The sequence below is a fragment of the Chiloscyllium punctatum genome, chromosome 8, assembly GCF_047496795.1.
Source record: "Chiloscyllium punctatum isolate Juve2018m chromosome 8, sChiPun1.3, whole genome shotgun sequence".
Taxonomy (NCBI): Eukaryota; Metazoa; Chordata; class Chondrichthyes; order Orectolobiformes; family Hemiscylliidae; genus Chiloscyllium; species Chiloscyllium punctatum.
In genome coordinates, this window is record NC_092746.1 from 57,867,728 (window position 1) to 57,885,364 (window position 17,637).

Consider the following 17,637-nt stretch of genomic DNA (forward strand, 5'->3'; position numbering starts at 1 on the left):
GAGCCACCTTTGAAGGTTATATTCATATGAAGATAGAAGCAAGACGAGGTCATTCAGTTCATAAAGGCTATTCTGCCATTCAATATGATCATGGCTGATCATTTATATCAATGTCCTTCTTCCACCCTATTCCAAAATCCCTTTCAGTCATTGGTATTTAAAAACCCGTCAGTGTTTAAATGTACGCGATGATTCAGCTTCCACAGCCTTCTGGGATAGAAAATTCTTAGATTCACAATGCTCTGAATATAAATTATTTTCCTCTGTTCAGTCCAATGTGACTTCCCCGTATTTTTGAATTATATCCCCTGGTTTGGACTCCCCAAGCAGGGGGGAGAATCTTACCTGTATCTACTCTATTGATCCCTTTCAGTATTTCCTACGTTTTATTGAAATCACCCCTCATGCTTTGAAACGTTGAGACTACAGTCCCCATTTTTTCAGTCTCCCTTCATAGGGCAATCCCCACCATTCCGGGAATAATCTAGTGTTGCTTTATTGCACTCCCTTCATTGCAGTAATATCTACTCTAAGCTAAGGAGATCAAAACTGTGTGCAGTGCTCCAGGTATGTCCAAGTAAGACTCCAAACAGCTTGCTGTTCAAAACTTAATGATTTCTTTTGTTCAAATTTAACATTGAACTATGTCTTTTTGAAATGTAATGTAAAGTTATGGCCAGTCACCCCCAAATGTTCTATTGCAAGCAGATTATTAGTTCACCCTTTTTTATACGTAGTACTAGATCAGAAATAGTGCACTCTCCAGTACTGCTCTAGTAAACAATGCCTAACACACTGAAACTTCGTGGCATCAGGACTGAATGTTGTGGACCCCCAGGACAACTGTACTGCTGCCCCTGGTGGGTTGGCTACTGTCAGTGGGACAGGAGATTCTTAGGAATGGTGACGATAGTCTCTGGGTCATTGTATGTCAGGTATGATTCCATTAGAATGATTATGTTAGGTTGTTTCTTTGACTAGCCTGTAGGATAGCTCTCCCAAATTTGGCATAATGTCCTAGATGTTAGTATGGACTGCGCAAGATTTGCTGCTATATCTTTTCCGGGGCCTTGGTGATGTCAGGTAGTCCATCTGGTTTCTTTGCTCTTATCCATCCATTTGAAGGCTGATATAACTGTGTGCTTTGCTAGACCATTTCAGAGGGCATTTCAAAGTCACCCAGATTGTTTTGGATCTAGAATAACATGCAGATCAGATGGGTTAAGATTAGCATTTGTAAATTAGAAGGGTTTGTTTAGATCGGGATGGAAGTCGTTGAAAAAGAAGGGTTCTCTGCATTTCTGTTCCAATTCTGTCACCCAATTTTTCGAGCCAGCATGGCCACCTACTTTGGTCCTATCCGACTCATTATCCATTTCTTACCAATGAATGAGGTCAGGCTAATCGGCCTATGATTTCTCATCTTTTGCCTTACTCCCTTCTTAAACATGGGAAATAACATTAGTGATTTTCCAGTCCTCTGTGACCCTCCCTGACTCCCGTGTTACTTGAAAGATCACTACTAATGCTCCACTATCTTTTCAGCTATCACCTTCAGAGCTCTGGGGTGTAGTCCATTTGGTCCAGGTGGTTTATCCACTTTCAGACTTTTCAGCTTTTCTTGCACCTTCTTCTTGGTCATGGCCACCATACTCATTTCTGCCCCCTGGTTGTCTTGAATATTTGGGAAATTACTCTCATTTTCCATGAAGACTGATGCAAAGTACTCATTCAAAGTATTCAGCCATTTCTTTGTTCCCCATTATTAATTCTCCAGCATCATTTCCTGGTGGCCCATGTTCACTTTTACCATTTATATATCTAAAGAAACTCTTGCAATCTTCCCTAATGTTACTGGTTAACTTACCCCCCATATTTAATCTTCTCCCTCATTTCTTTCTTCATTGTCTTCCATTGGTCTTTATAAGCCTGGCAATTCTCTGGTTTCCCACTGCCCTTTGCCACATTATTTGGTTTCTCTTTTCTTTTTACATTGTCCCTGGCTTCCCTGGTCAGCCATGGTTACCTCATCCTCCCTTTAGTATGCTGCTTTTTCCTTGGGATGAATTTTTTATGTGTCTCCTGAATTGCTCCCAGAAACTTGGTTAGACCAAGGACAGCCAATGGATGTTGTCTATCAAGATTTCCAAAAGCCTGTGATAAGGTGCCACACAGGAGGCTGCTATGTTAGAGGGTGGCATGGTGGCTCAGTGGTTAGCACTGCTGCCTCACAGCACCAAGGACCTGAGTTCGATTCTAGCCTCTGGAGAATATCTGTGTGGAGTTTGCACATTGTCCCGTGTCTGCGTGGGTTTCTTCTGGGTGCTCCAGTTTCCTCCAGTCCAAAAGATGTGCAGATTAGGTGAATTGGCCATTCTAAATTGCCTATCGTGTTCAGTGATGTATAGGTTAGGTGTATTAGTAAGGGATAAATGTAGAGTGATGTGTAGGGGAGTGGGTCTGGGTTTGATGCTCTTCAGTGTGTCAGTGTGGTCTTGTTGGGCCAAATGGCCTGTTTCCACACTGTGGGGATTCTATGAAACTCCTGCTATTGCTGTTTCACTTTCTTTCCTGCTTGACTCTTCTCCCAGTCAGTTCTGGTCAGCTCATGCCTCTAACGTTGCCTTTATTTAACTTTAACATCATTACATCTGATTCCACCTTCTCCTGCTCAAATTGCAGAATAAATTCTATTCTGTTATTTTCACTGCTTTCTAAGGGTTCCTTTATCTTAAGCTCCCTTATTAAATCTGCCTCATTGTACAACACTGGATCCAGTGTTGCCTATTCCCTAGTTGGCTCCACCACAAGCTGCTCTGAAAAGCCATCTCATAGACATTCCACAAACTCCTTTACTTGCGATCCATTACCAACCTGATCTTCCCAGTCTGCCAGCATACTGAAAGTCCCCATGATCACTCTAACTTTGCCTTTCTTACAAGCCTTTCTATCTCTTGGTGTATCTTATGCTCCAAATCCTGATTACCCTGTGGAGGCCTGTACGTAACTCCCATTATTTTTTTTGCCTTTACCCACACAGATTCTACATCACATGACTCTACTTTGTTTATTGCTATCGATTTCGTTCCATTTTCTTACTAACAAGGCAACCCTACCCCCTCTGCCCACCTGCCTGTCTTTTCGATGGGATGTATATCCTTGGATATTTATCTCCTGGTCTTGATCCCCTTGCACTCATGTGTCTGTGATGCCCACCACATCATACCTGCCGATTTTGATCTGCACCATAAGCTCATTTACCTTATTTTGTATACTGCATGGATTCAGATACTTGTCCCCCAATTTCTTTGAGATAATTATTTTGCTTTCAACATTGTTTGGTCTTAAAACGTAGATGAAATCAGAAAATATTTCTGTGTGTTTGTGTTTATCTTTCTTCCACTTATGAACTGTACATATTTTGTTTTGCTTAAATCTTATTTTAGGCTATAGATATTTAAATTAAAGGCAAAGTAATTTCATGCTTTTCTGTACGATCTATGGGAGCTATGTGCAATCAGATTGCGTCAGTACAACCGATTATAAGTATAGGCCGGGCAATGAACCATGCAAACGTGGAAGAAAATAATTGTCAAACACATGATACTAGGAAGTGCAGGCATGAATTGCATGCTGATCTAAAATTCTGATATTTTATGTTAAGTTAAGGTGAGTGAATTTAAGCATAAATTCAATTACTGCTGTGAAATAAGGTTTTGCTTCTCCCTGGCTATATGTTTTTGAAGTGCACTTGTGTGTCGATCAAAAGGATCTGTTTAGTTTATGTTTCTGTGGATTGCCGAGTGAGTGCTACAGATGACAAATGTGGCCCATTCCACCAGGAAGGAAACTTCTCATCATTCTGGCTTTTTCCCTTACAAATATTGTAAATTAAATCAATCCGGTTGACAGATAACCTTTGTTTCTCTGACCATAACCCCACCTGTCAGTTTTGATTAATTGGAAAAAGAAAACTTTTTATTTTCTTTTGTCACAAAAGAGTTCAAAAGATTTAACCCAGACTAGTAATCCAGATTCATTTGTGTATTTCTACTTTGCTGGCTGGTCACTCAGTTTGGCTCTGAGAACATCAAAGCTTGCACACAATCCCAGAGTTGTGGATGCTTGACTAAACTGAGGCTGATAACTCTCAAAACCTCGTTAAGCTTCAAAATGTCGAATGCTTTGAAAGTAGAGAGCTGGAATTCCACAGACACAATCTTGGCACTGACGTTAGGAGGGTATCCACTGGTGCTCTTCAGTAATTACCTTGTGTTGAAACGTTGGGAATTGCAACTAGTTGGAGGTGGGACTATCTGCAATGCTTTCCAACCTTGGGATGCCAGACTGAAATTTACAGCCAATAATTCATTTTTTGAAGGCCAATTAGTTTCAAGGAAGGATGTGCAGTACTTTGTGTCGAGTAACTCCCACAAACAGCAGTGTTATGTTGGCCAGAAAATATGTTTGGACCTCTAGGTAATTAATATAGGCATGGTACTGGGTGAGCTCCTCAACTCTTCTTTGTAAGGATTCCATGGGATCTTTTCTGGCCATGTGAGAAGAAAAATGGGACTCCAGTTTAATGTGTCATCTGAAAGACAGCACCTCCAAATATGTAGCAGCTTGGAATGTTCTCTTACATTTTGAGTTCAGGTCTCTGGTATCAGACTTGAACTCAGAATTTCTAGTTCAGAGATGAGAGTTACCAACTTAGTCGCAATTGACATTGGAACAAAAGATCTGTCAGCAATGCTTTAAAGTCAGCACATCTGGACATAACAAAGACCATAGATGAAGGTTTCAGGAGAGTTTTAAAAATTCTCAAATGGATGTGAGCACTGCAGACTGGGCCACCATTTATTGCACAGCCTTTAGTTGCTAGTGAAGAGGTTTTGGTGAGCTGCTGCCTTGAACCACTGCAGTCTGTTTAGTGTAGGTATACCAACAATGCCATTCAGAAAGGAATTCCAGAATCTTGACCCAATGGCACTCAAGGAATAATAATGTATTTCCGAGTCAGTTAGCAGGTATACTGAAAGAGAGAATATTGATTTGTGTAGTTGGAATTTTAAATGGGAATTGGTTTATTCTCCTCAAACTAGACACTTGTGACAGAATTTTGTCTTCTCTGGAGGTAGCAAGGAGGGGAATTATTGATGTGTTGGCCCTTCTTGCCATCTCACTGTTTAGATTTTGGACAAGAAGATCCATTGGTGGATTTGGTGATCTGCCAGGCCCTTAAGTGGTCAACTAGCAACTCTTTCAGGGGCTTGAAAAGTATATCCCTGATTATACAACTTCCCAGTAGGTGAGAAAGGTGGCTGATTTGCCAGCTGGGTAAACAGGGCAATCTGACTGCCATGTTTGGGTTTTTTTTAATTCACTCTCAGAATGTGGGTGTCACTGGTTAAGCAAGTATTTACTACCCAGACGGTAGTTAAGAGCCAACCACATTGCTGTAGGTCTGGAGTGACATGTAGGCCAGACCAGGTAAGGATGGCAGATTTCCTTTCCTAAATGGCATTAGTGAACCAGATGGATTTTTCCGACAAGTTGACATCAGTTTCATGGTCACCATCTTTCATTGAATCCAAATCTGTCATGGTAGGATTTGAGCTCATGTCTTAGTCATTTCTGGGGTCTCGCCCATTGCCTCCACAATTAGCTCCAATTGGTGCCTCCAATTATCTTGATCTGGAGTAATCAAAAGAATAGACTAGATTAGATTCCATACAGTGTGGAAACAGGCCCTTTGGCCCAACAAGAGGATGGGGCAAAGGCATGGCCTCTAAAGGCTACCCCTCTGCCCTTGCTTCTGATATCCCCAATCCATTAATACTCATCCCGATGAAAAGAAAAACAAACACTTAACTTCTCACCATTGGATCCCCTGGGAAGTAGAACACAGCTAATGGTCTGTGAAGCTCAGAATCTGTTGGTCTTTGAAGGCTGCATTAGGCCAGCAAGCTTGGCAGTCAGCTCAGAACAAATGGATTGGAGTGTGGTAGGTTGGATTTCCTTGGGCTGTGGAAGTGACAGGTTAGACGACACTTAACACACTCAGCCCCCGAGCATAGTGATTACAGAAAAAAAATTGATGAATAGATTCTGATTTCCCTTTCTTCTTCTGGAGAGGTGCATGATCTCTGAATATTTTCCCAAAGTCTGTGACCAAGATTTGTCATGTAGGGAATCATGAACTGAATTTGCCATCTTATCAGTCCTTTGTGCAGCACTATTTGTCAAGAAATTCCTTTGACTCTTAATAATTTCCATGTGAATTGAATACGATATAATATTCTAAATTATTATGAATTATGAAACCAGTAATAATGATTAGAAAAATCTATTCATTTACCTTAAGCAGAGTAATTATGAAAGAGGTTCTAAAAAGCAGAAACGAAAAGTTAATGAAAAGTTTCTCAGGCAAAGCAGAATCTATTTCTCTAGACTACATAGAAGTGCTGACCTGAATAACATTAGTTTACAGTCTAACAGAAAGTGGTGGAGAAACTCAGAAGATCTGGTAGCATCTGTGGGGAGAGAAACGCAGTTAACGTTTGAGTCAGAGATGCTGTCAGAGCTGCTGTGTTTCTCCAGCACTCCGTTTTCCTCTCAGGTGTCCAACATCTGTCATCTTTTGCTTTTGTTTCAGTATCTATTCTGATACTCGTTCAAAGCATCAATCATGTTGTAACATCCCAAGCCAGGATTTGGACGCTCAGGTTATTGAGAAAAAACCTATTGTTAAAATCAAATATGAAATTTTGATCCTGATGCTCAACACAGTTTGCATCATGCCAGGGAGATGGGGTTTAGTTTCAGGGTGAGAATTTTAAATTCTTAAATAGCTGCAAAATTCAGATCATCCTTCTAAGCTGTACATGTGATGAAGCAGTCCCATGGGCCAGAACAGGAAAGTTTAGTATGTTTGCTGCACTTAACTAGTGGTCCAGTTTGGACAGTTGTAGAAATGAAAATAGTAAGGTCATTTGATTTTCACCTGGGAGGTTTAGAATCATGAAGGCCTAAATGGTTTAAAGGCCTTTTCTAGTCCTTCTCTAATGCTGTTTTGAAAGTTCGTCTGATGCATGTTTTATACATATATCGTTTTCAACTATGATGTTGCTGGATTTACTCGTGTTGTTACTCAAGTTGAATTCCACCTCCAAACTAATCGTGTTTTATCATTTAAAACTTTTAACATGAAACGTGCAAGAGATACTACCCTGTCCCTTCAAAATCACCTTGCAAATAATTATCAAATGGCATGCCAAAGTCTGGTATTCACTTCCCTATTACTCTAAAGTATTGCAAGTCAATTAACATTCCATCCAGTGGTGATCTCCACAAAGCTCACTCAATTAGGCTGGAAACAAATATCAGTAGTTCTTCCAACCATGGTCCACACTACAATAAGCTAGAAAAATAAAATACTCTTTTCTCATCCTGATATTTCCTTGTATAAATTGTAATTGCTTTTACAAAACTCATATTTGAGAACACGGTATCTGTGCATACATGACGACCTAAATGGCCTCCTTTTGGGCTGTTACAGTTCTGAGTTTGCATGATGTAGATATTGGCACTAAATAGAGTTTTTTTTTGAGAATGCACAGTTGCCTGGAATTGAACAGAAAACCTTTCTTTTGGAATGCCTATTTCTGGATACAGATGTTGTCATATTAATGACCAGTAACTTGTCAGGATTTGATTCACACGATTGGTTTATTTGTTTAACACAGTAAAACACTTTATAAGTTATGAAGCAGTCATTACAACAACCCAACTGATTTCTGTGTTTGCTGCTTGCAGACTGAGAGCAGACTAGTAGCCAGGTATAATTGCAAAGTTGTATACGCAGAGCACATGAAGTTTTAAAATGTCAACTCTTGTAAAGGTAGGATGCACATACAACAGATACCATTTCTAATTTCACCTATTATCTATCATTCACATTTCTATTTTCTGTTAAAATAGTTGTCTCTAACTATTCAGCCATGAAAGAACAACGGTAATTTTATTTTGTCTTCAACCAGTATTCGCATACAAGCACTGTGCAACAGAATTACTAGAGAGCCAATCAATTCTTTCTTCTCTACTGAGCCAAGGGGCACTTATTAAATACTTGCCCTTGCTGAGAACAACTATTTCTGCATAGATTAGGAATTGAACTTGAGATGTTCTTGTCAGTGTAATCAGTGGCACTTCGGATGAGCTCAGAAAGGGGTTGACTTTTGTGTGTAACACGATTCACCCTATTTGGCTGACATGATGTTGCAGCAATCTTCTTCATCACACATGCTGATTCTGTAACTGACCATCGTCTTGATGTACAGGTTTTTAAAAAAAAAATTATCAGTTTGGAATATGCACATTCAGATTTAAAGTTCGCAATTTCAGTTGAAGTCCTTGTCCTCTCTACATTGCCCATGGCTGTTCACTTTGAAAATATTCAGTGGTTGGTTACTTCATTGAATATTTTACACCTGTATTAATATTATAATGTGTTATAGTAAGCTTGTATTTTCTAGTTAATGTGCAAGTTAGTTTTGCCATGTGCACAGACACTTACAACTATAGTATGTTGCAGCTTCATTATTGTGTATATGTTTTACACACACACATCATTGTGCATAAACAAAAATATTTGTTTCAAATTGCAGTGTGTACCTACTGCATCAGGATACTTTCCAACATTGCAGCTACAATATGAAGGTTATAGTTAAAATGGATGCTTTTAGCAGAGCAACTCATTTACTTGCCTTTTAAAAATTGTGAAGTGCTAATACTACATGATTAACACAACTTGCCTAGTGTTTTGTCGTGAAAGTCCTGTACGGCTTATTTGTTTTATAATTGGCTTCCTGTTTAGAGTCATAGAGATGTACAGTATGGAAACAGACCTTCCGGTCCAACCTGTCCACACCGACCAGATATCCCAACCCAATCTAGTCCCACCTGCCAGCACCCAGCCTATATCCCTCAACCCTTCCTATTCATATACCCATCCAAATGTCCCTTAAATGTTGCAATTGTACCAGCCTTCTCCACATCCTCTGGCAGCTCATTCCACACACGTACCACCCTCTGCGTGAAAAAGTTGTCCCTTAGGTCTCTTTTATATGTTTCCCCTCTCACCCTAAACCTATGCCCTCTAGTTCTGTACTCCCCGATCCCAGGGAGAAGACTTTGTCTATTTACCCTATCCATACCCCTCATAATTTTGTAAACCTCTATAAGGTCACCCCTCAGCCTCCGACACTCCAGGAAAACAGCCCCAGCGAAAAGGCACTAATAGAATGCAGCTGTCAAGGTTTGCTCACTTCAGCAACAACCTAAGTTAAAGTACACTGTGTTTGACATAAAATATCTATTTTAGTGGAATGTTCGAACTCTCAAATTTAAAGAAATTGGCAATTGAGTAATTAAAATCCCTGAAAAATAATGGTTCCAGTCAGCTGTAATAAAAGTAACAGCTTCAGTAAACACAAATCACTATTTTCTATTTGAGTTGGCATGTGTGACATTTGTTGCATTGGAGACTCCAGTATCTGTGGTGCCTGGTACACCTTTAGGTGATGATTTGAAATAGTTTCCATTGCCAAGTTGCTATGCTCTGTGAAACATACGGTCAAATACCATATCGACCAATGGTACACTTGCACTTTAGTTTTCAAAATAAAATTATATTTTGTAGCCAGCACATCATCCAGCCCGGCCATAATGTGATTCAAATGATACAGTAATGAGCAGGTAAGAGTAAACTTGGGATCTGATATCCTGAGGACTGGATGAGCAGTGAAAGACAATGGAAGCTAAATAGACTCTCAGTTATGATGCTTGGGAAAGGATGAGTTCAAGAAAGAGACTGAACTATGGATCTTCATTTCAGTGCTCTGAGAATGTGAAGTAACAGAAGGAGAATGTTTGGAGTTTAAAAGAAACTGGAAAACTACTTGAGATGAGCAGTATCTGCTATGATGTCTCTACAGTAAAAGCAAATTAGTTGCACTGCGGTGAGAAAGAGATTGCCATTGAGATTGAGAAGGGACTGTCTTCTTGGCATGAGTTCTCAGTTGCCATTTGAAATCCTGCACTGTAATAAGTGACCTGCAACCCAACAAAATGTGTGTATTTATGTGCTTTAGCCTGCTACCTCATTTGAAAGAGCTCACATTTTATGGAATACTATTTGAAGGGGAGTGTCTAGAAGTCGGACACGAAGAAACTCAGAGAACATAGGGATCTTGGGGTGTTTGTCCTCAGATTCTTGAATGCGGCTGGACAGGTTAATAGGATATTAACAAGGCATATGGGACACTTGCCTTTATGTTAGCCATGGCATAGATTATAAGAGCTAGAAGGTTATGTTGAAGCTGTACAGGAATTTGGTTAGGCCATTGTTGGAGTAATATGTGAAGTTCTGGTCACCCCATTATAGGGAGGGGGTGAATGCATTGGAATGGGTGCAGAGAAGATTCATCAGGATGTTGCCTGGGGTGGAGCGTTGCAGCTGCAAATAGAGCATGGATAAGCACAAGTTGTTTTCTGTGGAGCAGAGAAGATTGAAAGGAGACCTTATTGAGGTGAATAACATTATAAGGGGCATGGACAAAGTGGATAGAAAGCAACTGTTTGACTTAGTTGAAGGGTTAATAACAAGGGGGCATATTTTAAGGTGATAGGGGATAGGGAGGAGGTTTTGGGGGCATTTGAGGAAAAACATTTTTAGAGAGGATAGTTGAGACAGGAAAACTCACAACCTTTAAAAGGCATTTGGATGAGCATTTGAAATGTCATAACATTCACAGCTATGAGCAAGTGCTGGAAACTGAGATTTGGGCAAATTTCGAGTAGTTTAGTTGGTGCAGGCTTGATGGGCTGAAAGGCCTTGTCTGAGCTATATGATTCAAAGTATAATTAGTCAAAAAATTTGGAGAATTGTAAAATAATAATAGATGACTCTCCACGGTGTGTTTTTATAGAATGTCTATGGTAAACATCATACAGAAAATAATGGATTAAATCAGAATTCTTATGGTTACGAATAATCTTTAAGTTAATAGCAGTTTCCGTTGAGTTAAAATTGTCTGGCATAAATGATAATAATAATAATTGTCTGGCATAAATGGCAAAAAATAATGTTTTGATGAATAAACCAATGCATAGATGGTTCAGAAATAAGAAATATTTTGAGTTGTCTATCAAATTACCACATTATATTCAATAGTCTTTTCAATTGAACCATTGGCCACTTTTAAGCTTTACAAATACTCGTAAAATATTATCACTTTGCGAAATTTATTGACCAATTTAGTCCTTTGTTTTCTGCAGGTATTCAACCTTTCTGAAAGGAGATATGACCTTGTCAAGCTTAACTCCAAGGTACAGCATTGCTTTATTTTTCTATAGTATGGTTTTATGCGTGTCTAATCTCTGTTCAAAAGATCCCAAACCTTAATTTCAATACTGTATCATATCACGTGACTGACATGCTGTAACTTTGTAATGCTGTTTATCAATGTATAGAATCACTTCTGTTTTTGCGTTTAATGCATTTGGTTAACTTAAACCTGCATTCTGTCTGTTGAGTTTTACATTTTCTCATTTATTGGACCATTGTCAAAGAGGTCATATCACTCAAGATATACAGTATGGCTCTGAAAGCCATTTGGCTCAACCGGTTCATACTGATGTTTATGCTGCATTTGAGATTCCTCACCATTTATCATGAATCCATAACAATTTATTCACCACCACTTCATTTGCTTGTTTACATTTACACTTTTGACAAGCTGAAAAACCGTCTTAAATAGTCTTTGAAAAAAAGTAAGATTATGAAGTTAAATGTAGAGAATATTAACTCTCCATTGTAATATGCAAGAAGATATCATTATGAAATAAGCAACTTTTTCCCAGCATTAAATGTTTAATATGAGCAGCCTAATTAATTGGAATATGTTTTTGTATAATAATCTTGTTTTGTTAAGCAGCAGTGCTGACTTAGTTTTACCTATGTCTAACGGTTTACTATGGAAGCTTTTTTAGGCTTTTTCTTATCTGCCTTGTTTGAAAAATAGGAAAATCAATGCTCCAGTTTTATTTCTGGACAGAACGACATTCTGAATTAATAGTGTCTAAGAAGTGCGTGCCACTAAGTGGTGCATCAGGTCACCTGGCACTGACCGAGGGACTGGAAATGGAAATGGAAATGGCAATGGCAATCCCAGCATTATTGACCAGCAAAGCCCTCCTCATTAACATCTGGGGGCTTGTGGCAAAATTAGGAGAGAAATTCCAGAAACCAGTCAAGCAACCACTTGGCGTTATCTGTAATGAGTGCTTTGGTTAGTAATTCTACATCCAATACACTGGCCAAGTCCTGTGAGATTGGCAAGAAGACCAACCAGAAATTATGGCCCAGTGCTACACAATTGAAAGGGAGTTGACCTGGGAGTCTTCAAAATTCACTATGGACCTCAAGATGCCTAATAAAAGAAGGTCAAAGATGACAAAGAAACCACCTGCTGAGTACCAGCAACCCCCTCCTTCAGCTCTTGAGTTAGTACTCTTCCTGGGCGAAACGCTGAAGATGGCTAGGACACAAAATCTATGGGCATCTTCAATGTTCATCACCCAGATTTAGCTTGGTAATGCTGCTACTGACTGAGCTAGTCAAGTCCTAAAGGACATAGCTGCAAGCCTGGGCCTGTGGTACTTTATGAGAGAATTAACAAGAGGAAAAAAGAAATCTACCTAAATTACCATCACCAATTTACCTGTCACAGAAGTATCTTTCCCTTGACAGTTCTTTGTAGGAGTGATCACCTGACACCAAGGGAATGAAGATCCGACCTAACACTGAGGATACTTTCCATTGGGTTTTGTAGCATGGCCAGCTTGCATAACGGGGCTGCTTTCAAACAGAGCTAGCAAATCAAAACTGGGCATCCACGCGATGCACTGGGCCATCAGCCCCAAAAGAATTCTACTTTAATACAATCTGTAACCTTATGGCCTGGCATATTCCCCACTCTACCTTGACCATCAAATTGGATAATCAACCTTGGTTCAATGAAATGTGCAGGAGGGTGTTCCAGGAACTGCAGCAAGAATATTAAAAAAACAAGAGATGCCAGTGTCAACCTGATGAAGGTCTGGCTTGAATGCCAGACAGTGGCAGCATTTCATAATAGAAAGAGCAAAACAATCCTGCAAACGACGGATCAGATCTAAGCTCTGCAGTCTTGCTCATCCAGTCATGAGTGGTGATGGATAATTCAACAAATATCCCCATCCTAATATCAGTGTGAAAGACGAGGCTGACGTATTTGCAATCATTTTCAAGCAAAAGTGCCAAGTGAAAGAACCATCCTGCCTCCCCTTGAGCTCCCCGGCATCACAGTTGCAGTCTTGAGTTAATTCACTCCACATGATATCAAGAAACAGCTGAAGGCACTGGTTCCTGCAAAGACTGTGACATAATCTGAAAACTTGTCCCCCAGAAATTACCACCACCCCCGGACAACCTGTTCTGGTTCAGCTAAAATAATGGCAATGTGGCAAATTGCCCAGGTATGACATGGCCACAAAATGTGGAATAAAGTCACCCTTACCAGTTACTGTCAAATTTACTTGTAGTCAACCAAATGATTGAAAGTGACGTTGAAGTGCTAGCAAGCAGTAGTTACTCAGCAATAACCTGCCCACTGACACATAGTTTGGGTTCTGCCAGGGCCATTCAGCTCCTGACCTCATTACAGCCTTGCTTCAAACATAGATGAAAGAGCTAAATTCCAGAAGGGAGGTGAAAATTGACATCAAGGTTGCTTTTGAGTGAGGCATCAAGAAGTCCTTGTAAAACTGGTGTTAGTGGAAATTAGGGAGAAAGCTTTCATGCTGGTTGGAATCATATCTGGCACAAAAGAAGATGGTTATCTTTTTTGGAGATCAGTCATCTCAGCTACAGAACATCTCTGCAGGAGTTCCTCAGGGTATTGTCCTAGGCTGAGCTATATTAAGCTGCTTCTTAACAACCTTCCTCCATCGTAAGGTCAGAAGTGGGGATATTTGCTGATGATTGACTCTATCAGCACCAATCAGATAGAGTCATAGAGCTGTACAGCAAGGAAACAGACTCTTTGGTCCAATTCATCCATGCCAACCAAATATCATAAATAAATCTAGTTTCTTTTGCCAGCATTTAAGCAATTGTGTTAATGTTATTCAGGCTTGGGTTGACAGGTGATATTCTCATCACACAAATGCCAGGCAATGATGATCACTAACAATCTCCTCATGACATTTTGTGGCATTGCCATCACTAAACATCTTGAGGATTACCATTGACCAGAAGCTGAACTGGACTTGCCATATAAATACAATGGCAACAAACGCAGATCAGAGGCTATGAATACTGCATTAGCTCCTCAGTGACTATCCATAATCAACAAGACACAAGGTAGAAGAGAGATGGAATCCTCTCCAACTGGCTTGATGAGTACACCTCTAATAACACTTAAGTTTGGCACCATTGAGGGCAAAACAGCTGCTTGATTGGCATTACACCCCCCACCTTCAGTGTTCTCTCCCTTTACGAAACATGGACACTGGCAGCAGTGTGTACCTTCTACAAGTCACAAAACAGTAATATACCAAGGCTTCTCAGGCAGCACCTTGCAAACCCACAATCTCAACCACCTAGAGCATTAGATACATGGGAATAGAGCCGTCTGCAACTTCCCCTCCATGGCATCATCATGATTTAGGACTACTTTGTCATTCCTTTGATGTCACTGAGTCAAAATCTTGGACATTCTGCCGTAGTAGTAGTATGAGCGTCCCTACGCCACATGGATTTCAATGCTTCAAGAAAGCAACTCAGCATTGTCTTCTCAAGGGGACTTGGGGATGGGAAATAAATACTGGCCTAACCAATGATGTTCACATCCTGTAGATGAAGACATTTTAAAAATGTCTGAGGACTTTGGGGCATATATCCTGTAATGATGCTGGATGAAAGTTAGCTCAAGCTGCCCCTATAAAATCGGTCACTATTCACCCCGTCACTATTGTTCGTTCTCACCTATGTTCATACATGAGCTGGTATTGTCATTGATTTTGACTTATAAATTACTTTGCAGCTTTCAGATGTGCTGCAGAGCGCTATGTTTATTTTACACTTCATGATGCAGATCTCTATTATTGTATTATTTGTCACTGCCCTCAAATCTTTTGCAATTTGCCTATTTTGGAAGCAGACTAGGGAACCAGCCCAAACATCTCTTTGCTTGTTGAAGCCAAAGTTCTTTATGACAACACGTATGTTTCCACGGTTTCATCAATTGTTTTCACAATGGTGCCACTTTCCACCCACTCCCTAAAAAACAGACTTCAGTTCTACCTGAGAGGCTGCAACAAATGGAACCACTGAAGAAACTGTCTTCAAATTAAGCCAACAACATGAAATCACATTTTCCCATCCCCAAACATTAATTTGAAAAGTTACAATTGATCAGCAGGATTCTAGATTAAAAATTATCCCCTGGGCGGCTTTCCCTTTTTGGGATGTGGATCATGCAATATAATTATGTCACAGAAGATTTCTGAACCCTGAAGGTATTGGCATAGCAGTGTATGCCTCATGCTGCACACTAATTAGTCCTGGATGGCGTGATTAAGAACTTTTGATCCCTCTTTTAATGATATTTTACATAAAAATGACTTGCCATTTATGCCTATGGTATTATTTTAATCACTTCTTTGGCCCTTTGATCTCCACATTTTCATTTTCATTTTGGCAGTTCTTCATATACATCATTAAATAACGTCCACTGAAGAATGTGCTTCTGCTGGAGTAATTGAATGGGTTGCAATTGATGGGGAAAATGGAACTGTATATGGTTTAAGCTATTACACCCTTTCCAATCTCTCATTGGTGAAATAAGAGGAGAGAAATTGAACATTCTCATTTGTGAGAATGCCTCTCATATTCTCATAGGAATGTTAGAAATTTAGGAACAAGAGGCCTGGGAATCCCAGAGGAGCCTTACATTTTACTGTTCAGCTTCTCATTTGTACATTCTTACATGTCACTCAGTTCCTTTGTTTCTCCAGATACATGTCTGATATATACTGTTTTCTTTTATGACCATTTGCAGTTGCATCAACCATATGGCTATTATCCCTAATGTTAACACTCTACTTTTTGCCAACTTTCTGTTTTGAAAATATTTCATAATTTTTGATCCTTTTAACCCTGTGGTTTTTCCAGGTCAGTTTTATTCATTTGCTATAAGTTACCGTAAGTTTGGCTATAAGTTTCCTCGCTGAGCTTTTAAGGTTTTATGTTCTGTTTTCCTTTAACAGCCCATTAACCTCAACCTATTATCATTGTTTTAATAGTTCCCTTGTTGCACTGACTTTTACTCTTTTTAATCTAAGAATTTCAGAAACTTCCGTTTTGTTCAACTGGTGATCAAATTGGTTAAAACCACATGTTTTAGGAATTCCTATTAGTTTCATTGGGAATGCATGCTTTTTTTAAAATCCATTTTAGATAGACAAGGGTTCACATGGGTCTGCCCATACAAATGTGGTTCAACATTAATTTTTTTTAAAATTCAAAGTGGTTCTTTAGAAAAGCAGCTGTTTGTCGGAAGTAATGGTTGTAGTTGCCAAATCGTTGAAAGAAACAAGTGCTTTTATCTTTGTCATTCATTACTTCACATTTGGAGAAAGTTGAATACTCATATATTCCAAATCACATAAATTGCAGACATGGCAATTATATCGTTGCCTGAAAATATTAAAAGTTTTAAATGTTCTGCAAACATTGTTTGTAACATTGTTAGTTCCTCTGTGATGACCAATTTTACGATGAATTTGATGGATAAGCATCTTCAATTTTCCTAATTTTGAGATTCAACTCTGAAAAATGAAGTTTTGCTTTAAAACAAGACACACAGTCTTTAAAAACTAATTTACCAGATGTCTTTTGTTAACTCTTGAGAAACTAAAATTTGCTTCATGTTTCAGGTGATGGATGTAGGTTGGCCTGACCTTCATGCGCCACCACTAGATAAAATGTGTACCATATGCAAATCTATGGAGACATGGATAAACAGTGACCCACTTCATGTGGTGGTTATCCATTGCAGGGTAAGCATATTCCACACTGCTACTGCACTCTTATGCCTAACTCTTTCATGTTAATACATAATCATTTACTTTGTGAACATCGTCTTTTGTCTTATAAAGTTTGATCAGGTCAGATCAGAGTTCTTGAATACCTGAAGACCCTTCACTGGACTTGAAAAGGATATTTTCTATCATGCTACAAAAATAACTTGCCTTCTTTTGAATGGGCAATATAATTCAAAGATTATAAGCATGACTGTTTTGAAAACAGGAAAAAGCCTCTCAATAGTGCAGTTGCATTTGTTGTCTGAGGGATGCTAATTCTGTGAAGTAGAATTTGACTTTGAACTGATTGTAGTTACTGTTGTATTTTTCTGAGCTGAACGAGAGAATGGTTTGATACAGGGTAATGTTTTCTTTGCACTATTTTACTGATATTGCCTCAATGACAAGCTCAGAAAAGTACTTCCATTCTCATAATCGTTATTGTGA

At 39.3% G+C, this 17,637-nt stretch overlaps 1 protein-coding gene across 4 annotated transcripts in view; it reads left to right on the forward strand.

The window, feature by feature from the left end:
* LOC140480585 (tensin-3-like) overlaps positions 1-17,637 on the forward strand; it is a 426,853-nt gene that overhangs the window by 282,579 nt on the left and 126,637 nt on the right. For all 4 annotated transcript variants that reach the window (XM_072575634.1, XM_072575635.1, XM_072575636.1 and 1 more), the window contains 2 exons: positions 11,341-11,391; positions 17,044-17,166. In XM_072575634.1, coding sequence (XP_072431735.1) covers positions 11,341-11,391; positions 17,044-17,166 — 174 coding nt within the window. The remainder of the gene's footprint in view (positions 1-11,340; positions 11,392-17,043; positions 17,167-17,637) is intronic.